The sequence below is a fragment of the Meriones unguiculatus genome, chromosome 10 (genome assembly GCF_030254825.1).
Source record: "Meriones unguiculatus strain TT.TT164.6M chromosome 10, Bangor_MerUng_6.1, whole genome shotgun sequence".
NCBI lineage: Eukaryota > Metazoa > Chordata > Mammalia > Rodentia > Muridae > Meriones > Meriones unguiculatus.
The window spans coordinates 91,550,016-91,568,251 of record NC_083358.1 but is presented as its reverse complement, the minus strand read 5'-3'; the positions used below and the strand labels follow the sequence as shown (position 1 = coordinate 91,568,251).

The 18,236-nt window shown below is 35.0% G+C and overlaps 1 protein-coding gene across 3 annotated transcripts in view; it reads left to right on the top strand.

Annotated features, from left to right (window-relative positions):
• Col11a1 (collagen type XI alpha 1 chain) overlaps positions 1-18,236 on the top strand; it is a 214,391-nt gene that overhangs the window by 156,350 nt on the left and 39,805 nt on the right. For all 3 annotated transcript variants that reach the window (XM_060392852.1, XM_060392851.1, XM_060392850.1), the window contains 8 exons: positions 6,012-6,065; positions 7,642-7,695; positions 8,940-8,993; positions 13,118-13,171; positions 13,747-13,854; positions 14,130-14,183; positions 14,724-14,777; positions 15,934-15,987. In XM_060392852.1, the coding sequence (XP_060248835.1) occupies positions 6,012-6,065; positions 7,642-7,695; positions 8,940-8,993; positions 13,118-13,171; positions 13,747-13,854; positions 14,130-14,183; positions 14,724-14,777; positions 15,934-15,987 (486 nt within the window). The remainder of the gene's footprint in view (positions 1-6,011; positions 6,066-7,641; positions 7,696-8,939; positions 8,994-13,117; positions 13,172-13,746; positions 13,855-14,129; positions 14,184-14,723; positions 14,778-15,933; positions 15,988-18,236) is intronic.

The window sequence follows — 18,236 nt, the reverse complement described above, 5'->3', positions numbered from 1 at the left end:
TTCCTGGTTGAAGAATCAGTCTCAGAGAAGCTCCTGTGCCCAGATATATTTGGTCCTTGTGGAGCTCCTCTTCTCTCCAACTCTTACTAATTCTCTCTTCTTTCATATGATTCCCTGCACTATGCCCAAAGTTTGGCCAGGAGTCTTAGCATCTGCTTTGATACACTGCTAGCTAGAGTCTTTCAGAGGCCCTCTATGGTAGGCTCCTATCCTGCTTCTTGTTTTCCCCTACTTCCAATGTCCATCCCATTTGTCTTTTTAAGTAAAGATTGATCTTCTATCTAATCTCTTATTTTTTTAATGTCAAGATAGTTTTTCTTTCCTTTTCTTTCTGCTTAAATCTTTTAAACTAGTTAGATACTTATAAGTATAGTCATGAATGCTGCTTATTAACATGTGTGAAAGTAACACATTTTTAAAAAAATAACAGGTAGGAATTGCAGTCAGACTGCCAATAAATAAGTAACTGTTTTAATTTCCTCTTTCCCACTAATTTAAATGATTTTTCTCAATCCTTTAAAATTGAACTTTGAAGTATAGATCTCCTGGTTGAATATGTTGAGTTTATATTTATGGAATCAATAAAATAATTGATGAAATTATCATCAATGAAAATTTTAGAAGGTATCATATTTGATGAAGTTTCAGAACAAATTTATATAAAAATATCAAAAATGATACCTTTGTTCATAAAGATTTTAAAACAAATTGAAGATGAACTAATATAATTGACATGTTCAAAACTGGGTTTCATTGTTTAATTTAGCTGTCATGGATAATTAAATATTAGCAATTTTAATAAATATAACTAACAAATCTTTATGTCTAAGTTAAATGAGTTTGAACTTAGAATTTATTATTTATTTTATATAAAGCATTCATATAATTGTGAATATATGATGTATATTAAGTATGTTCTCATAAAATTATACAAACAAAGCAAGTGTAGATTCTTGTACTGAATTCATTTTGTATTCATCCCTTACATGTCAGATTATTTTAAATTAAAAATACAAAAACTGTTCTGCTTCATTCATGAATCAGAGTAAAGCCAGGACATGTGAAGACTGAGTCACAGAAGGGTTTCATTAACTCATTTATTCCTTGCAACAGGAAGACTGCATTCATTGTGCCCTCGTTAACTCTAATAATAAGAACATTCTGCCTTCATCTGTTCAAAATACAGTCAGGCATGGCATGAAGTATTGCTACTTTTTTTGAGCAACTCTGTTGAAATGATAGAAATGATCATATCCATAAAAAAAAAAGACTCTAAAATCATGCTTGCAATGTGTGTAAAAGAAAACTATGCTCCAGTATTGATGTGTAGTTAATCTAGATATGCACTTCAAAACTAAAATTATGTGAAAACCTGGGCAAAACCAAAACATTTTCATTATCATTTTGTATGGTGCTTTAAGACTTTATTATGTTTAAGTTTCAATCCACTCTAAGGAAAACGATCTAAAGTGAAGAGTTTATGCCATTTGTCTTAAGCTCTGTGTTAAATTGTGTACTAAAGTATTTGAGTCTTGTACTCTTCGTTTGTTTTTCTAAACAGGGTTTCTCTTGTGGTCCTTGCTATCCTGGACTCCCTTTGTAGACCAGGCTGGACTTGAAGTCAAAGAGATCCATATGCCTCTGCCTCCTGAATATTCTGTACTTCTTAATGTAGTAATTTTGTGAAGATAGAACACTTGCTCAAAACCTTTAGTGATTTACCTCTGACAAATTTTAGGTAGAGTGGTACTTTCCATATTTAGTCTGACCAGTTCTCCTCCTGCTTTTCCTCCCCCTCCTCCTCCTCTTTCAAATCTGATTAGAATTATAGAAGCTGTTATCAGAAAATGGTAAACCCTTGGGAAAAAGATATACTGACAATTGAAAAAAAAAAAGCAGACAAAATTCACATTAAAGCATCTTCTTGAAAAATGAAAGTGTGCTACATACAAAATAGTTACAAGTATAGCCACTGGATCAATTCTTTCCTGGAAGTCAAGAGTAATAAAACATCATAAAAACTGTTTCCCGGGTAAATAGAAGAACAGGATAGTGTAAGTTTAGTATAGTGAATTTATCAAAGGTCATCTTCGCAAACGGCCTACCATTGCACTGTGGACCCTGATTCTGCTGTGCAGTGTAGCGCAGTGGGAGGATAGAGGATGGATGCCTCCCTGTGAGCCAGCTGATAAGTTGCAGCTGTTACGTTGAAGGCTCCCAGTCAATACCTTTATCACAAAGTTAGCTTTTAGCGCTGTTGATATTTTTAATTCTTTATTAGATTTCATCTGAAATTTTATACCTACATTACAAATAATCTTATATACTTTATAACATTGATACAGACAATTACATCATTAAAATTGTTAAAAACAAGCTACCACTTCTATTATTTCTGACCTTAGAGAATCACACTATTTCACATGTACATTCCCTAGATAAATCAAAGAGCCTGCCATTGAGTTCCTGTCAGAAACAGTTCCTGTTCCCCTTACCAATTGATTACTGAGCTACCACGGGCTACATCCAAGCAGAGGTTCTTTGTTATTTCCATACATGGTCCTTGGTGGAGTATCAATCTCAGGAAAGACCCCTGTGCCCACTTTTATTCACTTTGAATCCTAGCTGTAGGCCCCTCCTTTGTGCCCTCCCATGAGTCCCAGCTGTTGGCCCCTCCTTTGTGCCCTCTCAAGTTACAGAACTTTCAAGTTACATAACTTGAAAGAACAATTTTCAATTTCAAATAGAATATTATAAAACCAGAATTGCTAAAACAATCCTGTACAACAACAGATCGTCTGGAGGCATTTCCATCCCTGATCTCAACCTGTACTAAAGAGCAATATTAATAAAAACTGCATTGTACTGGCATAGAAACAGAATGGTGGATCAATGGAATTGAATAGAAGACCCAAAAAAAACCCCACATACCTATGGACACTTTATTTTTGAAAGAAATACAATGCCAAAACCATAGAATGGAAAAAAAAACAGCATCTTCAACAAATCATGCTGATTTAACTGAATGTCTACACGCAGAAAAATGAAAATAGATTTCTATTCATTACCCTGCACAAAACTAAAGTCCATGTGAATCAAAGACCTCAACATAAAACCAGACACACTAAACCACTTAGGAGAAAAAGTGGGGACAAGCCTTGAACTCTTTGGCACAGGAGATAACTTCTTGAACAGAACACCAACAGCACAGGTGCTAAGATCAAAAATCAGTGAATGGGACCTCATGAAACTTAAAAGCTTCTGGAAAGCAAAGGGCACTTGTCACCAGAACAAAACGACAGTCTACAGACTGGGAAAGGTTCTTCACCAACCCTATATCTGACAGAGGGCTAATATCGAGAATATATAAAGCACTTGAGAAGTTAAAAAGCAACAAATGATGTAATCCAATTAAAAATGGGATACACACAGAAAGTCTCTGAAAGACTCTACTGATTGAGAGATCAAAGTAGAGGCTGAGACACATAGCTAAACTTTGGGCAGAGTGCAGGGAATTTAAGAAAGAAGGGAGAGATAGAAAGACCTGGAATGGACAGGAGCTCCAAAAGGAAATAAACAAAGAAATAAAAACTGAGCCCTGGGGGACCTGAAGAAAATGATACCCCAAGGAAGGACAACCTCAGCTCAGATGGAGACCATAGACTCAGTCTTCAAGTGGGCTTCCTAGTAAGGTGAGCAGGGACTTTCTCTGGCATGAACTCAGTGACAGGCTCTCTGATCACCTCCCCATTGGGGATGCAGCCTTGCCATTTCACAGAGGAAGACAATACAACCATTCTTGATGAGACCTGAAAGGCTAGGGTCAAATGGAAGGGGAGGAGGACCTTCCCTATCAGTGGACTAGGAGAGGAGCATAGAGAGAGAATAGGGAAGGAAGGGAGTTTGGAGGGAGGTGAGGGAGGATGTCAGAGCCAGGATACAAACTGAATACATTGTAATAAATGATGATGATAATAATAAGAAAAGAAAAACTGGGGCACAGAACTAAACAGAGATTTCTCAGTAGAGGACTATAGAGTGGCAGAGAAACACATAAAGAAATGCTCAAAATCCTTAGTCATCTAGGAAATGCAAATCAAAATGACCCTGAGATTTCATCTTACACCCATCAGAATGGCTAAGATCAAAAACTCAAGTGACAATACATGCTAGAGAGGATGTGGAGAAAAGGGAACCCTCCTCCATTGCTGGTGGGAATATAAACTTGTAAAACCACTTTGGAAATCAATTTGGAGCTTTGTCAGACAATTAGGAATAGCCCTTCTTCAAGATCCAGGTATTCTAGTTCTAGGCATATATCCAAAATATGCTCAAGTACACAACAAGAGCATTTGCTCAACCATGTTCATAGCAGCTTTATTTGTAATAGCCAGAATCTGGAAACAACCCAAATTTCACTCAACTGAGGAACGGATATAGAAATGGTGGTACATTTACACATTGGAATACTACTCAGCAATTAAAAAAAAAAAGGAAATCATAAAATTTGCAGGCAAATTTGCAGGTGGGAACTAGAAAAGATTATCCTGAGTGAGTTATCCCAGAAACAGAAAGACACACACAGTATATACTCAGTTATAAGAGGATACTAGACATATAATATTGGATAAACCTACAAAAATCTGTACGCGTAAGGAAGGTGATCTAGAAAAAGGACCCTGGGTTAGATGATCAATCCTCACTCAGAAAGGCAAATGGGACAGACATTGGAAGGAGAAAACAGGAAACAGGACAGGAGCCTACCATAAAGGGCCTCTGAAAGACTGTACTCAGCATTGTATAAAAGCAGATAATGAGACTCTGCTCATTGGGCAGAGTGCAGGGAATTTTCAGAAAGAAGGGAGAGATAGTAAGACCTGAAGAGGACAGAGCTCCACAGGAAGAGCAACAGAACCAAAATATCTGGCCTCAGGGGTCTTTTCTGAGCCTGATACTCCAACCAGGGACATTCATGGGGATAACCTGGAACTCCTGCTCAGATATAGCTCCTGTCAGCTCAGAATACAAGTGGGTTTCCCAGTAATGGGAACAGGGACTGTCTCTGACAAGAACTCATTGGTTGGCTCTTTTAACCTCCCCCCCGAGGGAGGAGCAGCATTGCTAGGCCACAGAGGAGGACAATGCAGCCAGTCCTGATGAGACCTGATAAACTAGGGTCATATGGAGGGAATGAGGTAGGTGGCTACAGGTGGGATACAAAGTAAATAACCTGTAACTAATATAAAAAATAAAAATTAAAAATGTATCTAAAAAATAAAAATTAAGAAGAATAAAAAAGTGTATATTAAAACAACAACAGAAAAATTTGGGGATAATACAAAATATAAATATAGAAAATATGAATATAAACATATAAAAAGTTAATACTAGATAAAAGATAAAATAAAGGACTTGCTATATATAAGTTTAAATTTCATCTCTGTTTTTTAATTTATTTATTTTGGTAAAACTCAAGTTAAAATATGTGCAAAACATGGAAAACATGAAATTTACCTGTAAATATAGCCATATATTCTATAGCTTCTAGGAAACAGTTGAATATAAGTATGTCAATGTATGTTTTTCTCTGAATATTAATTCCTATGTACTTATTAAATTTTACATTTACTTATTACTATAAATTGACTAAAAGCATCTCTTTTTTGTCTTTGTAGTGAATGTGTGCTGTGTGAGCATAAATGAGCATGATTCATTGTGTATGAGTGTAGATCAGGTTTGGTCCTATCTTCCACTGTTTGAGACATCTTAATGTTTGCCACTGTGTTACCACAGCCTAAAAGGCCAATAGACACCATTTTCCTGTCTTTGCCTTCCCACTCCAGGCAAACACTGAGATTACAGATGAGTCTGGTGTTACATAAGTTGTGAGGATCTCAGGACCTCATGTTTGTGCAGTGATTATCCCTTTACCATTATTAGACATCCCTCCATCCTTTAAACATGTCTTTGAAAATACATGAATGACTTTTTTTGAATTATATTTTTTCTAGGGATTGCCAGGCCCACCAGGTGAAAAGGGTGAAAATGGAGATGTTGGACCCATGGTAGGTTTGCACATTCCAGAAATTCATTGATATTATGCATGACCACAATACTCATTTTTCATTACAATTTGTTAATGTTAACAAAACAATTTTAAAATTGTTCTGCTCCCTCTCTTAAATTCTGTTTCTTATTCATGCTTCATCAGTAATAATCAAATGTTGATTCTATTTCAGGTATATTGGTCTTTTCATTCACTTCTGAATAATGTTGCATGTGCACAAAACATTCAGTGGTTCACGCATTTAATGAGTCAGAATCATTTATGTGATACAGTGTCATACCAGTGTTTTGTGAGTCTTTTGCTTCAGACTTCTGTGTGGAACAGATAAATAATATATAGCATTCATAGAGGATTTCTATAATTATTGACTATGGAAGGAGAATAAAATGTATTGTACTTTATATCAACTTCTAAGTTTACTGAAGGATGCATTATCAATTACAGCATTGAAACAAACTATTTGTATAAATTATGGAATTACCTTTTAAATATACTTTTAAATATATACCATAAGAAAATAATTTCTCAAAGTAAATATATGTGATAAATGTGTTTCTTAATTGCTATCCTTCCATCATTGGTGACGATTTTGATTTACTTCAAAATACACATTTTATTTTCTAATTTCAATAAACATTTTTTATATAATATACTCTGATCATGCTATGCCCTCTCCACTAGCTTTACCCACCTACTCACTCTATTCCCCCTCTCTCTTTTTAAAATTCAAACAAAAACAATAAAAACGTACAATAAACATGTAAAATTCCACAAAATCAAAAACTAAGATATAATACAAGGAAAGGCCAATATGACGAAGATAAAAACAAATCAAACAAAGCAAAATGAGGGGGAAAAAATCTACAAAAATACATTTGAGTTTGTTAATTACACCTGCTTATGGGTGTCTACTCACATTTTGAAGTTTTCATAGTTGTCAGCTATATTTCAATGTCTTTAATAAAACACAGATTTATGATACACTTGGAAATTATTCCTATCATCAGCAAATCTACCTGCGAGGAATTCAGTCTACATTCCTGAATAGGTCACAAGCAAAAGCAGCAGCAGACACATTGAAGTCCTTGATTTTAGGCCCACTGCTCTGGGTCCATGAGTTCAGACATTCCTCTTGAGCATGTGATAATAGCTCAGATTAGCAAAAGCTTCAATTTTTATATTAAATTAAGCAGAGATTTTTTTTATTAATTATACTTTATTCACTTTGTATCCCCTGCAGCTCCCTTCCTCCTCCCCTCCCAATCTCTCCCTTCCTCTCTCTTCTCCACGCATGCCCTCCCCAAGTCCACTGGTAGGGGAGGGTTTTGTAGTTGTTGTTCCAACTATATTTTTGTTCCAACTATATTTTTTTTTCTGAGTGCTAAACTCCTATCAATGAGTAGAGGGGTCCTTTGCTGGTGTGTCTCTGTCTTCCTTCTGCAGGTTGGTAACCCTGGCATGCTTTTCTGATTGTCATTTCATAGCCACAAGCCTATTTAAATTGTCTTGAACTATAAAAATGTTAACCGCATTTGTATGTAACCTTTGCAAACTTTGTTATTTGTCTTTTCTAGGGTCCACCAGGTCCTCCTGGCCCACGAGGCCCTCAAGGTCCTAATGGAGCTGATGTAAGAATTGTGAAGTGTATGCTAGTTAATTCTGAAGGACTTTCTGTGCCTACATTGTATTATGGCAAACGGTTTATGAGATACAGTGGAGATAATCACATCATGGTTTATTCTTTGAAGTGGAGAACTCAATAGTTGTCTACCCATGGCACTTCATTATAGAGAAATGTAGCTTTTCTAGTGTATGTATCACCACTAATATAAAAATAGACACCCAGTTCACACTCAACAAATATTTGTTGGTGAAAAATATCATTTTGATCATGATAAACCAATTGTTCATTACAGTATACTTCAACTGTATCTGGGATTTGATAAATGTTCTGTAAGTCATTATTGGATTCTCTAAGCTTTCTCTCTGGCACTGATGTGAAAGGATTGTAATTGGCTTTGAATGTACTGGTCTAGGTGTGTTCTCTAAGCACCTGTTATTTATGTATGCACAGAAAGGCTTTTACCTTTACCTCATGCATTTTTCAGTCTGTAATGCATTCATAGAAATAAGTGCCTCTATGTACCCTTTTTCACTAAGAAGAAACTGTTTCTTCACAGTCCTTTAAAGAGGACATACCCCTTCAAAAATGCTCCATCATTCTGACAGAAAATTACAGAATTTCAAAATGGAATAACGTATTTATGCTACTTTTACCTTCGATAGATTACTATGCCTGTGTGATCTGCTTCTGACTTCATGTTTTTACAAATGAAGCTATCAGTTTTCCACATTCTTTTGGAAGGGATTTATTTTCTTTCATGCCTGCCTTTAATTTTTATCAGATAAAAACTAATAACACATATCAGTAGATAGTAAATTGGAAAAGATGTGGGGGTTTAGTCCCCTGAAGGAATTTAATGCCCAATAGTTGTTTTTTTTTCCCTATGAATTAAGTTATTTTTAAATGGATTCATGACTTTAATACAATATAAAATCATACCATAAAATGGCCTGATTTTTCCATGGGCTTGAGATTTGTTTTCAACTAACAATTACATGATAGAATCTGGAAAATCTCTATGCTTTTATGTCCCAAATCATGGTGAAGTTGAAAGCTGATGTAATATACTAAATTATTTGCTGTTGATAAATATAATAACTGAAGGAAAAAATTCATTACTTTTTTATCCACCCCTCAATTTTTTTCTTAGTATTCCTGCACATAATGCTTTCTTTGAAAGCTCTAGATATATGTTTATGACCTGAACATTTCATTAAAAGTATAACTATTTTTTTTTCTACACTGCAGGGACCACAAGGACCTCCAGGCTCTATTGGTTCAGTTGGAGGTGTGGGTGATAAGGTAAGGGCATGATGGCTAAAATACCCAGAATTAAAACGCTTTGATAATTGTGAGGTATATTTTAGAGACTGCTAACATGAGTCTCTAACATGAGACTGCTAAGTGTCGGACATATATTTACATATTCAGTGTTATGTAGTTTAGAACCTATACAGATTGAAATTAAGTGCGGCTGTTGTGTGTTTTGTATTGACACCTGTGGAGATGAATGCTGCAAGCGGATTATTTCCTGTTTCAGTGTGGTGTTGGAGTCATCATTATCTGCTACTGTGAACTGGGAAGGCTGAGCTTTGGTTAATTACAGTAATTTGCTGAATGTTTCTTTATTAGAAACTGACAAAGCCAAGCTCCAATTCAACTCTGAATGTCTGATGAGACTACAGTGTCTTTCATTAGTGACACTTGGTGCTTAAAACAGAGGAAACACTTTTCTACAACTGATCCAGGGAGGAAAGGAGTATTTCACATCAGAAAACAATTAATCACTGATTTTTGTCACCTTTACATTGCTAACACTTCAGCCTGTCTCTGGCACATGCCAAAGCATTTGGCATATGCCATAACATCTGTGCTCAGAACAGCTCATTTTCCTTGTAAACATTCTTTCATCTTAAAGATCTATTCTTCCTTTTTTTTTTTTTTTTTGGAAAATGTCAAAATGATTCTTAGATTTCTTATTTATGTATTCAACCTCACATCTTAATAGAATTTTAAAGAAAATCATCATTGACATTTGCTTCATTTCAGAAAATTATTTGCCAGTTTTGAAAAACAAAAAATTAATTCATTCCATAAAATATTATATAGGAAAAAATTAAGTAAAATTTTCAAAACTATTCTACTTATTAATGAATTACCATAGTGTTTTTGTCTCAACCTTGAAGCATGAGTCTCTGCTTTGAATTCTTTTGGAAACATTCTATTTTATAATTAAATTCATTTATTTTCATTAAGTGAGTTAACTCTCCAAAAAGCAGTGTAATGAGATTAGACTGTGTTATATGGTGTTTACTTCTGCTTCACATTCCGACTCTTGTATTTATAATTAACTGCATATAACTCACTGTTCAAATAGCTCATTAATTACTAAATCAGAAACAAATTACACTTTCCAGTTCTTAGTGGGTAAAGAACGTGGTTTCTTTGACGAATGTTTATAGGGGCTTTGTTTATAATCTTAAAGTGAAAGCTGTGTTTTGAAACGAGCGCAGTTATTGGAAGAAAAATTCTCATCGAATTTAATTGTCCTAGCATACAAAGCTTAACAAAATCAGTGTTCAGTACACCACTGCTTTGAAAAATCTTATCAGCTTTACCCTTCTGTCTTCTTTCTTTAAATCATGTCCTAAGGACCCTTTCCTGCCCAAAGAGTTAGGAATAGCCTGCTGTTTCACTAGAGTCTTCACTGGGCTTGACCAATGTCCTGAAGACGGTACATACCAAGTGAATAGTTTTGTGCATTATGTTTTCTTTTTTTGTATCTTGTCTTCTGTGAGAGTCAAAAATAGACACTTTCCCCAGACATTTGAAGTTTGGGGGAAGTTTCACACCGCTGTCATGTAGGCTAAAAGTAATATGATAAGAATTTACCAATTCATTCTTTTAATAATGTTCAATAAGGGCTGTAGAGAGGGCTCAGCCATTAACGCTCAACCCTACAACCAAAATAATGTTCAATAAGGCTAGTGACTTGACTGCTAGGTTTTAATTTGACTTGAATCTGTCCATTTGGAGTTTATTTTTAAACTTGTGAGTGTGTGCCAGGATCTGCTGGACAGACAGTAAGCTAGGTGCCCAGGGTGGCTTTTACATTCTATGGCTGCCTAAATTGAAACTTATTATATAGCAATAGTTTACCTTTAAAAAAAATCCCAGCTGACAGAGAAAATGATGGAAAACTTAATCTTAACTTAATAATAATAATAATCTTAATAATAATTATTATTAATAATCTTAATAATTTAATAATAAGATTATTAAACTTAATAATCTTAACTTAATAATCTAATATTATGTAATTTTCTATGGATTATAAAATTTCTGACATCATCATTGATTCTGGCTGATTGCATTGCAGTTTCTAGTTTGGAAATTTTTATCAATCTGTTGCAATGAAAAGAGAGGCTGAGAACCGTCAGCCATGATTCCTTTTGTGCAAATACAGCAACCCAGAGTTCCCTGTATCTGTGGGAAGTGCTTCAACAAATAAGCACCACATTTTCTTAATAGCATTTACATTTGGTAATTCTGGACAGGCAGAGCTATTTGCTGTTGCTTTTGGACCAAGCACTCTTGAATAAGCAGAGAGTAAATAGCACGATGGCCTGATAACAACTGTGCACTCCCACATCTTCTTCACACACCAGTTCCTTATCATCTGAAACCATTATATTACCATTGAGTATGTGGTTCCTCGTGCGCTTCATTAACATAATTTATTCTGCTACATTGCTGTCTTTACCTGCAATTTTGTCCATCCTGCTTTAATAAGATTTTAATACAGATATTTTAATGATTATTTTTTCTTCTGTAGCTGTGATTTATATAGTATGCATTTGTTTCTAATATTCATAAAGATCATTTTGAGTTCTGGAGGAAAGTGAATATTGATGTATTATTGTTAAAGAATTTGTGGTAGAAGTCTTCAACCTTATATGTTACTCTTTAAACACGTTTCTTGATTACCTCATATTTTCTTCATTTTAGAAAATTAAAAATAAGCTTTTCAGAATATCAGCTCTGTTATATTTAACAAAAATGAAAAAATATATTAGTGTTTATATGTGTGTTTGTGTTTTCTTTCTAGGTCCAACTTTCCATAATACAGCAGACTAATATAACACATAAGGAAACATTTTCCTTGCAATAAGTTTCCAGTGTCTTAAATGAATATTGTGTGCATCATGTGTGTTAAATATTTATTCTGGTCATTTTGCAGTGTATTTGAATGGCAACATAATTATTTAATTTCAAATGCATAAATCACATCCCATAAAAATACCAATATATCATTGTAGAAATAGCAGAAATGCGACCTTTCATACATAATGTAAATGCAATATTTTACTTGTAATAATCACCCAAAATAATGGATATATATGCCATTTATGTAGGGAAGACAACACCTACACAATGTCACTACTAAGAAATTCCCGGAATGTAAATGGATGCTATCATAGCTATCTAAACATCTTAAGAAGTCAAAGTGTGTATTTTATATATAAACAGTTTCTTCCTTGGAATGATGTTTCTGTTTAGTATAGAAATTCTCAGACCAACATAGAATTACTGGTTTATGTCAGAAAGATTTGTGATACCAGTGTTTAAAATTAGTAACTAGAAGAATAGTGAGGACTCATGTTGGAGTACACACATGTGCACACTACTCTTAAATTAAGTAGTCACTCAAATAAGATACTATATTTTATTTCTGAGAAGGAGACACAAGCATTAGACTACCATAACTAAAACTCTGGAAATGTTCTGTGTACATAAACATTATAAACTGGATACAATTTGTATTTCTATTTAAATATGAATTATGGTTTTCTAAGACATCGTTTATTGGACAGATGACCTGAAAAATAGCCATCCGGAAAAAAGTGGTATCGTAAAAGCAATCATATTTATAATATTTAGACACTCCACTACAGGACTTTTGAGTAAGTGCATTCTCCTCACACTGATCTCATCCTCTATTAAACTCCTCCTATAAGATTATTAATATAGGCCAACTTTTATACTGGTCTAGAGTGAATTTATAGTTTAGTAAAAAATAATTTACTTTAATTTTTAAATGGATGTTCTTGATTATAATGTCATTTTGATGCCATACAGATGCAAAGAGTTTGAAAATGTTTCAGTTATTTGTTACCGGTTTGTATTAACCTGGGTTGATGTGCTGGCTTTAATCTATCAAAAACGAATCAGCATTTAATCCGTTTCCTCACTTGAATTACTGAGATCAGCAGTCCTGATTACCCTTCCTCCTGTTAGGTTTTTGATGGTTTAGGCAGCACAAAAATGAAGAGGTTGGTCTAAAACGGGATGGCATAGTAAAGGCTTTCTTGTGGATAGAAAACGTCATTCTCTGTTGTAACCCTCGTGTTGTATTTTCCTTGCAGGGTGAACCTGGAGAAGCAGGAAATCCAGGGCCCCCTGGTGAAGCTGGTACAGCTGTAAGTTCTGTAGTAGACGTTAGTGGGCTTCATTAGATATTTGAAGTTCATTCTTAGAACGTTTGACTGTTCTGTTTGAATCCTATCAGCATTTGGTTTTACTCTCCCTCTCCAACTTAATAAATATCAACACAAACACAGAGACCTATTGGTTAGTATCTGGAAATCTTCTGCATATTTTAATTAGTTATGTTGAAAACATCACGTTTTCTTGAGTGATGTCGTAAAACTATAAGGTGTACATTATTTACCTTGCGTTTGTTGAACTTTCCATAATAGAAACACATCAACAAACCTTGCGGCATTAGATGAACATTTGATTAAGATAAGTTATTCTAAGATAAATTTAACTGCTATTGAAAATACTACATTCCCTTGGCAATCTAGAATTTTCTTTTACTATCTAGCTTAAAAGGTTCGTTACTACTGGCATTTATGTACTACAGTTCAGGTTATGATAGACATTTTTCAATGAGGACTACAGACTCTAAAAGCAGAAAACTTTCTAGCCCACTATACTGAAACATTGACATTGAAGTTGTCAAGTAACCTTTTCTTTCTTTTGTGTTCCGTAGGGTCCCAAAGGAGAGAGAGGAGAGAAAGGAGAAGCTGGGCCTCCTGGTGCTGCAGGTCCTGCTGGTATTAAGGGGCCACCCGGTGATGATGGTCCCAAGGGGAACCCGGTGAGTTTGTCCCCTCTAAAGTGAGATTTACTTCAAATTCATTTCTTAGCTTTTCACAGAAAGATTAGAAATGTTGGATTCTGCAACCAAACTCATCACATCATTTCATATGTTCACATGCATTCCTCATTACTTTCAGTTTTATTAATTAATTTTTCTCTGTAGAGCATATATCTAACCAGCCTTTACCATAACTTTAAACTTCTGAACCAAAAATACAGCATTTGAAGCTTCATTTTAAGTCTGTTTCTATTCATTTTATAACATCTCTCTAGGGACCTGTTGGTTTTCCTGGAGATCCTGGTCCACCTGGAGAGCCTGGTCCTGCAGTAAGTATCATGGAGAAACAGAAGGATGGGACTCTTCCCCGAGTCTTTAATAACAATTTTTAAATTTCCATTAAAAATGAAAAAAAAATGAACTACAAACAGAAACCACATTGATGACAAAATCTATCTAAACTAGCGACTCTTTCATTTCTTTCCTTTGGATAATTATTGAGACTTTTTAGGATTGCCCAAGCAGATTACCTAAGCAGCAGCTATGCTTTTATTTAACAAAGTTCAAGTCTTTCTTAATCTCATTTATTACGTAAATCCTACCTTGAATTACATCATGTCTCTTCCTGGTGAAAACAAGCACTAGTACAATACACTGTATCTTTGTACTTTCTTTATATCAAATAAATACTTTATACTCAGGTGTGGAAAGAGCGAGAGGTGCTATAATCCAAAATATAAACTATTATACTTTCATTTGTCATCTGAGCATGCTGATTTTAAATGTATACCAAGAGTGCCTGTGGAAGTTTTGTAGCTTTATAAAATATAACAAGAAATATCTGGGTTAATTTTCACTGTCATTTACAGGGGCAAGATGGTGTCGCAGGTGACAAAGGTGAAGATGGAGATCCAGGGCAACCGGTAAAGCAAGAAACCTTACTTTTTTCACATCTTGCATAGACCCATACATTTAAAAAGACATGATTCAAAGGATCCCCCCTAAAATTAAAGCTCACTCTGTATATTGTGTATGCTCTTCTCAAAAGTATATCTTAAGCTTGTCCTACTATATCAAATTTTGTTACTTAAGTATTGTTTAATTTTTTATTTTTCTTTATTCTTGTCAAGTACAATACAGTTAAACCTCAGCTTCCCCCCCCCAACTCCTCCCAGTTGTCCTGCTCTCCTCTCCTCCAGAAAAGAACAGGCATTCCAGGACATCAGCTGAATATGACACAACAAGACTTAATAAGACCACACACAAACCCTCACATCAAGGCTGGGCAACCCAGTAGGAGAAAAACTATCCTAAAAGCAGGCAATAGAGTGACCCACTTCCACTTGTTTATAAAAAACTGTTTTTTAAAAAGTCAGACTATCAGCTTGTTGTAATTAGTAAGCTATTTTATAAAAAAATCAACAACAACAATAAAAGAACAAACAACAACAACAACAAAAAACTAAGTGCAAGTATAGAATAGACATTTTAATTTTTATTTTTTAATGATGCAGAAGTGTTTTGGCCACTAGGGTTAGTTACTTAGGAAAGTAGAAAATATGGAGGGGATTAATCTAAAGAGGTTTGAAGACAGCTGAGGCTCTGGCAAGGTTCTGTTCCTTAGGTGTTGGAAGCCTAAGGTATACTTAGGGCACACATCTCACATAATTGTGTGCACAGTGCCATAAAAACTGTTAATTTTGTATGAGAAGAAGTTTAGAGGCAAAAGATAGATATGCTTACAGTTGGCAAAGTAAGACTCGTACATGTATCTGTTGGGTTGGTGCTGGATTCCTGTTGCCACTTTTTAAAGGATATAGGTTTCCATGAAGGAAATCTGAACCTCTTTCTTTTATCCATGAAGAAGTTTGTTGAGAAGTTTACCAGCTCACTCTCTGTACATATACAGGCAATTCATGTATCTGAAGGGTGGCTGAGGCTTTTAAGAATGATTGATGTATGGCATTGAGAAAAGAGTCAGTTTTGATTCATATTGGGAGAAATATGTTGGTTTTGAAAAAATACCCATCTTATTAAACAGTGCATTTTCCATTTATATCTAACTGTATTCATTTATAGGGTCCCCCTGGTCCATCTGGTGAGGCTGGCCCACCAGGTCCTCCTGGAAAGAGAGTAAGTTTTCTTTATCATTCTTTATTTGAATTATTCACGATGAGTTTAGGTTGGCATTACCCAACACAAGCTGTAGGTAGCATCTACGGAGTCTGGAAAAATAACCACTTTCTTCAGTGTGTCAGAATCATCACTAACTCAGAATATGCTTTAACCATTTTACTGTCACAGCTTGAATGAACTGAAAAACTCTGCCATTGGGAGTTACCTGCTTCTCTGGAAAAAAAAATGTTGACTTCCGGTAAATAATTCCAAACCGTGGTGTTTTCCAAGTGGTGAACTATCCAAAGCTGAATACATACACTGTGAAAGCACGAATGCATATCAGTAGATTATGCACGAACATCCATCTCTACTGTAGATTGTTTTATGTTGGCAAACTTCACGGACTTAAAAACAAGTAATTGTTGCTGTGCAGGCAAGAAAGCTCAGCTGGTAAAAGTACCTGCCAGCAGGCCTGATATATTAAGTTCAGTTCCCCAGGTTCACATGCCAAATCAAGTGATGACTTCTGCAAGTTGTCCTTTGACCTCTATACACAATCTATAGCACACACACACACAAATATAAAATAAATAAATAAATGTAAAATACTTCAAAACCAAAATTCTGACTATAGGAGAGCCAAAGAGATTTAAAGACTTGAGTTCAATTAGAAATAATAATTTTGTATATTAATGGATAGGAGTTTGATACTTTAATGCATATCTATAATATGCATTGACAAAACAGGTTGACCTTTCCCTCTCTTTGTACTTCTTACAGTTGTAGGTTCTGGCTTTGAGATGTTCATTGACTATATATTAGATCTTTATGAACTGTAGTCATTCCACAACTCAATTTCATTGAGGTCAATGAAAACTGAGTTTTTATCTCTATCTGTTAACTAGCCATGGTTCACTCACCCCCCCCCCCCCAAACTCTTCCAAGTAATAACTATCCTATATCCAGCTCATTTTTCCATATAAGTGAGGGCAAGAGCCATTTTTCTTCTAGCATCCATGTCTGCCTTATTTCAAATGACACAATGCCCTCTGATTTCACAGTCTCTCACGAATGACAGGATTTCACCTTTCTTTATGTCTGACCAATACCCCGTTAGCTATAATTGCCACATTTTCTGTAGACCTGAATCTATTGATTCCATATTTTGTCAGTCATTACTGCTGCTGCAAGGAGGGTAAGAGTGCTGGGAGCTCTTTGGTAGGAAGGTTTAATTCCCTTTGGAAATATAATAAGTAAGGGGAGAGCTAGACCATCTGTTAGATAGACTTTCACACTTTCTGAGGAAACTCCACACTGTTTGCCATGTAGAGTCACTATTTTAAATTCCTGAAACAATGGACGGCATTTCCTTTTTCTGTATCTTCTCAGCATTTGCTGTTTTAATAATAGCCATTCTAACTGGGGTATATGAGCACATTATGGCACTGATTTACATTTACCTTCTGACATTTTGAACGTATCTGCTATTCATTTCTACTTCTTTTGACAAATGTCCACTTAGATCACTGACCCATCATTTTTAATCAAATTTCTAATTTGGTACTTGTTGTGACTGCTGTTTCCAGTTCCTTTTATGTTCTGCACTTTAATCCTTTGTCCAATAGTTGGCAGAACTTTTTTTCCCTCCTGTGTGCTGTGTATATAGTCTATTGATTGTTTTCTTTGTTGTGCAGAAGGCTTTTCATTTGATATTATGCCAATGATCTACTTCTGCTTTCCTGTGTTTTTGCAGTCATCAAAAATTATTGTTCATGCAGATGTCCAATCATGTTTCTACTATGTTTTCTTCAAGTGGTTCCATATGCATCATATGCATGGTTTTATATTATGGTCTGTAATCCAGCCTGGTATTTGTAAAGAATGATACTTAAGGGTTAATACTCAATATTCTTTTTTTTTTCACTGCTTAAGAGAGGCTGATTGTCCTAAAATGCCTGATTTTGACTCCTTATTTAACATCAGTTATCTGTAGATGTGTGGTTTCATTCTGAACTCTAATTTATTCCACTGATCTATCTGTTTTGGGGTTCTGTTGTTGTTTGGTTTTGCCATGCTGCTTTATTTACTGTGACTCTGTGGTGCAGCTTGAAACTAGGCTTGTTCTTTATAATCAACATTATGTTGGTCCTAGGGAGTTCTTTGGTGCTCCTACAAGAATTGTAGGATTAAGTGTAGTTCTATGAAGAACATTGTTGGAAACTTGAAAGGTATTCTTTAGTGTTATGCATTTTCACCTGAGAGTT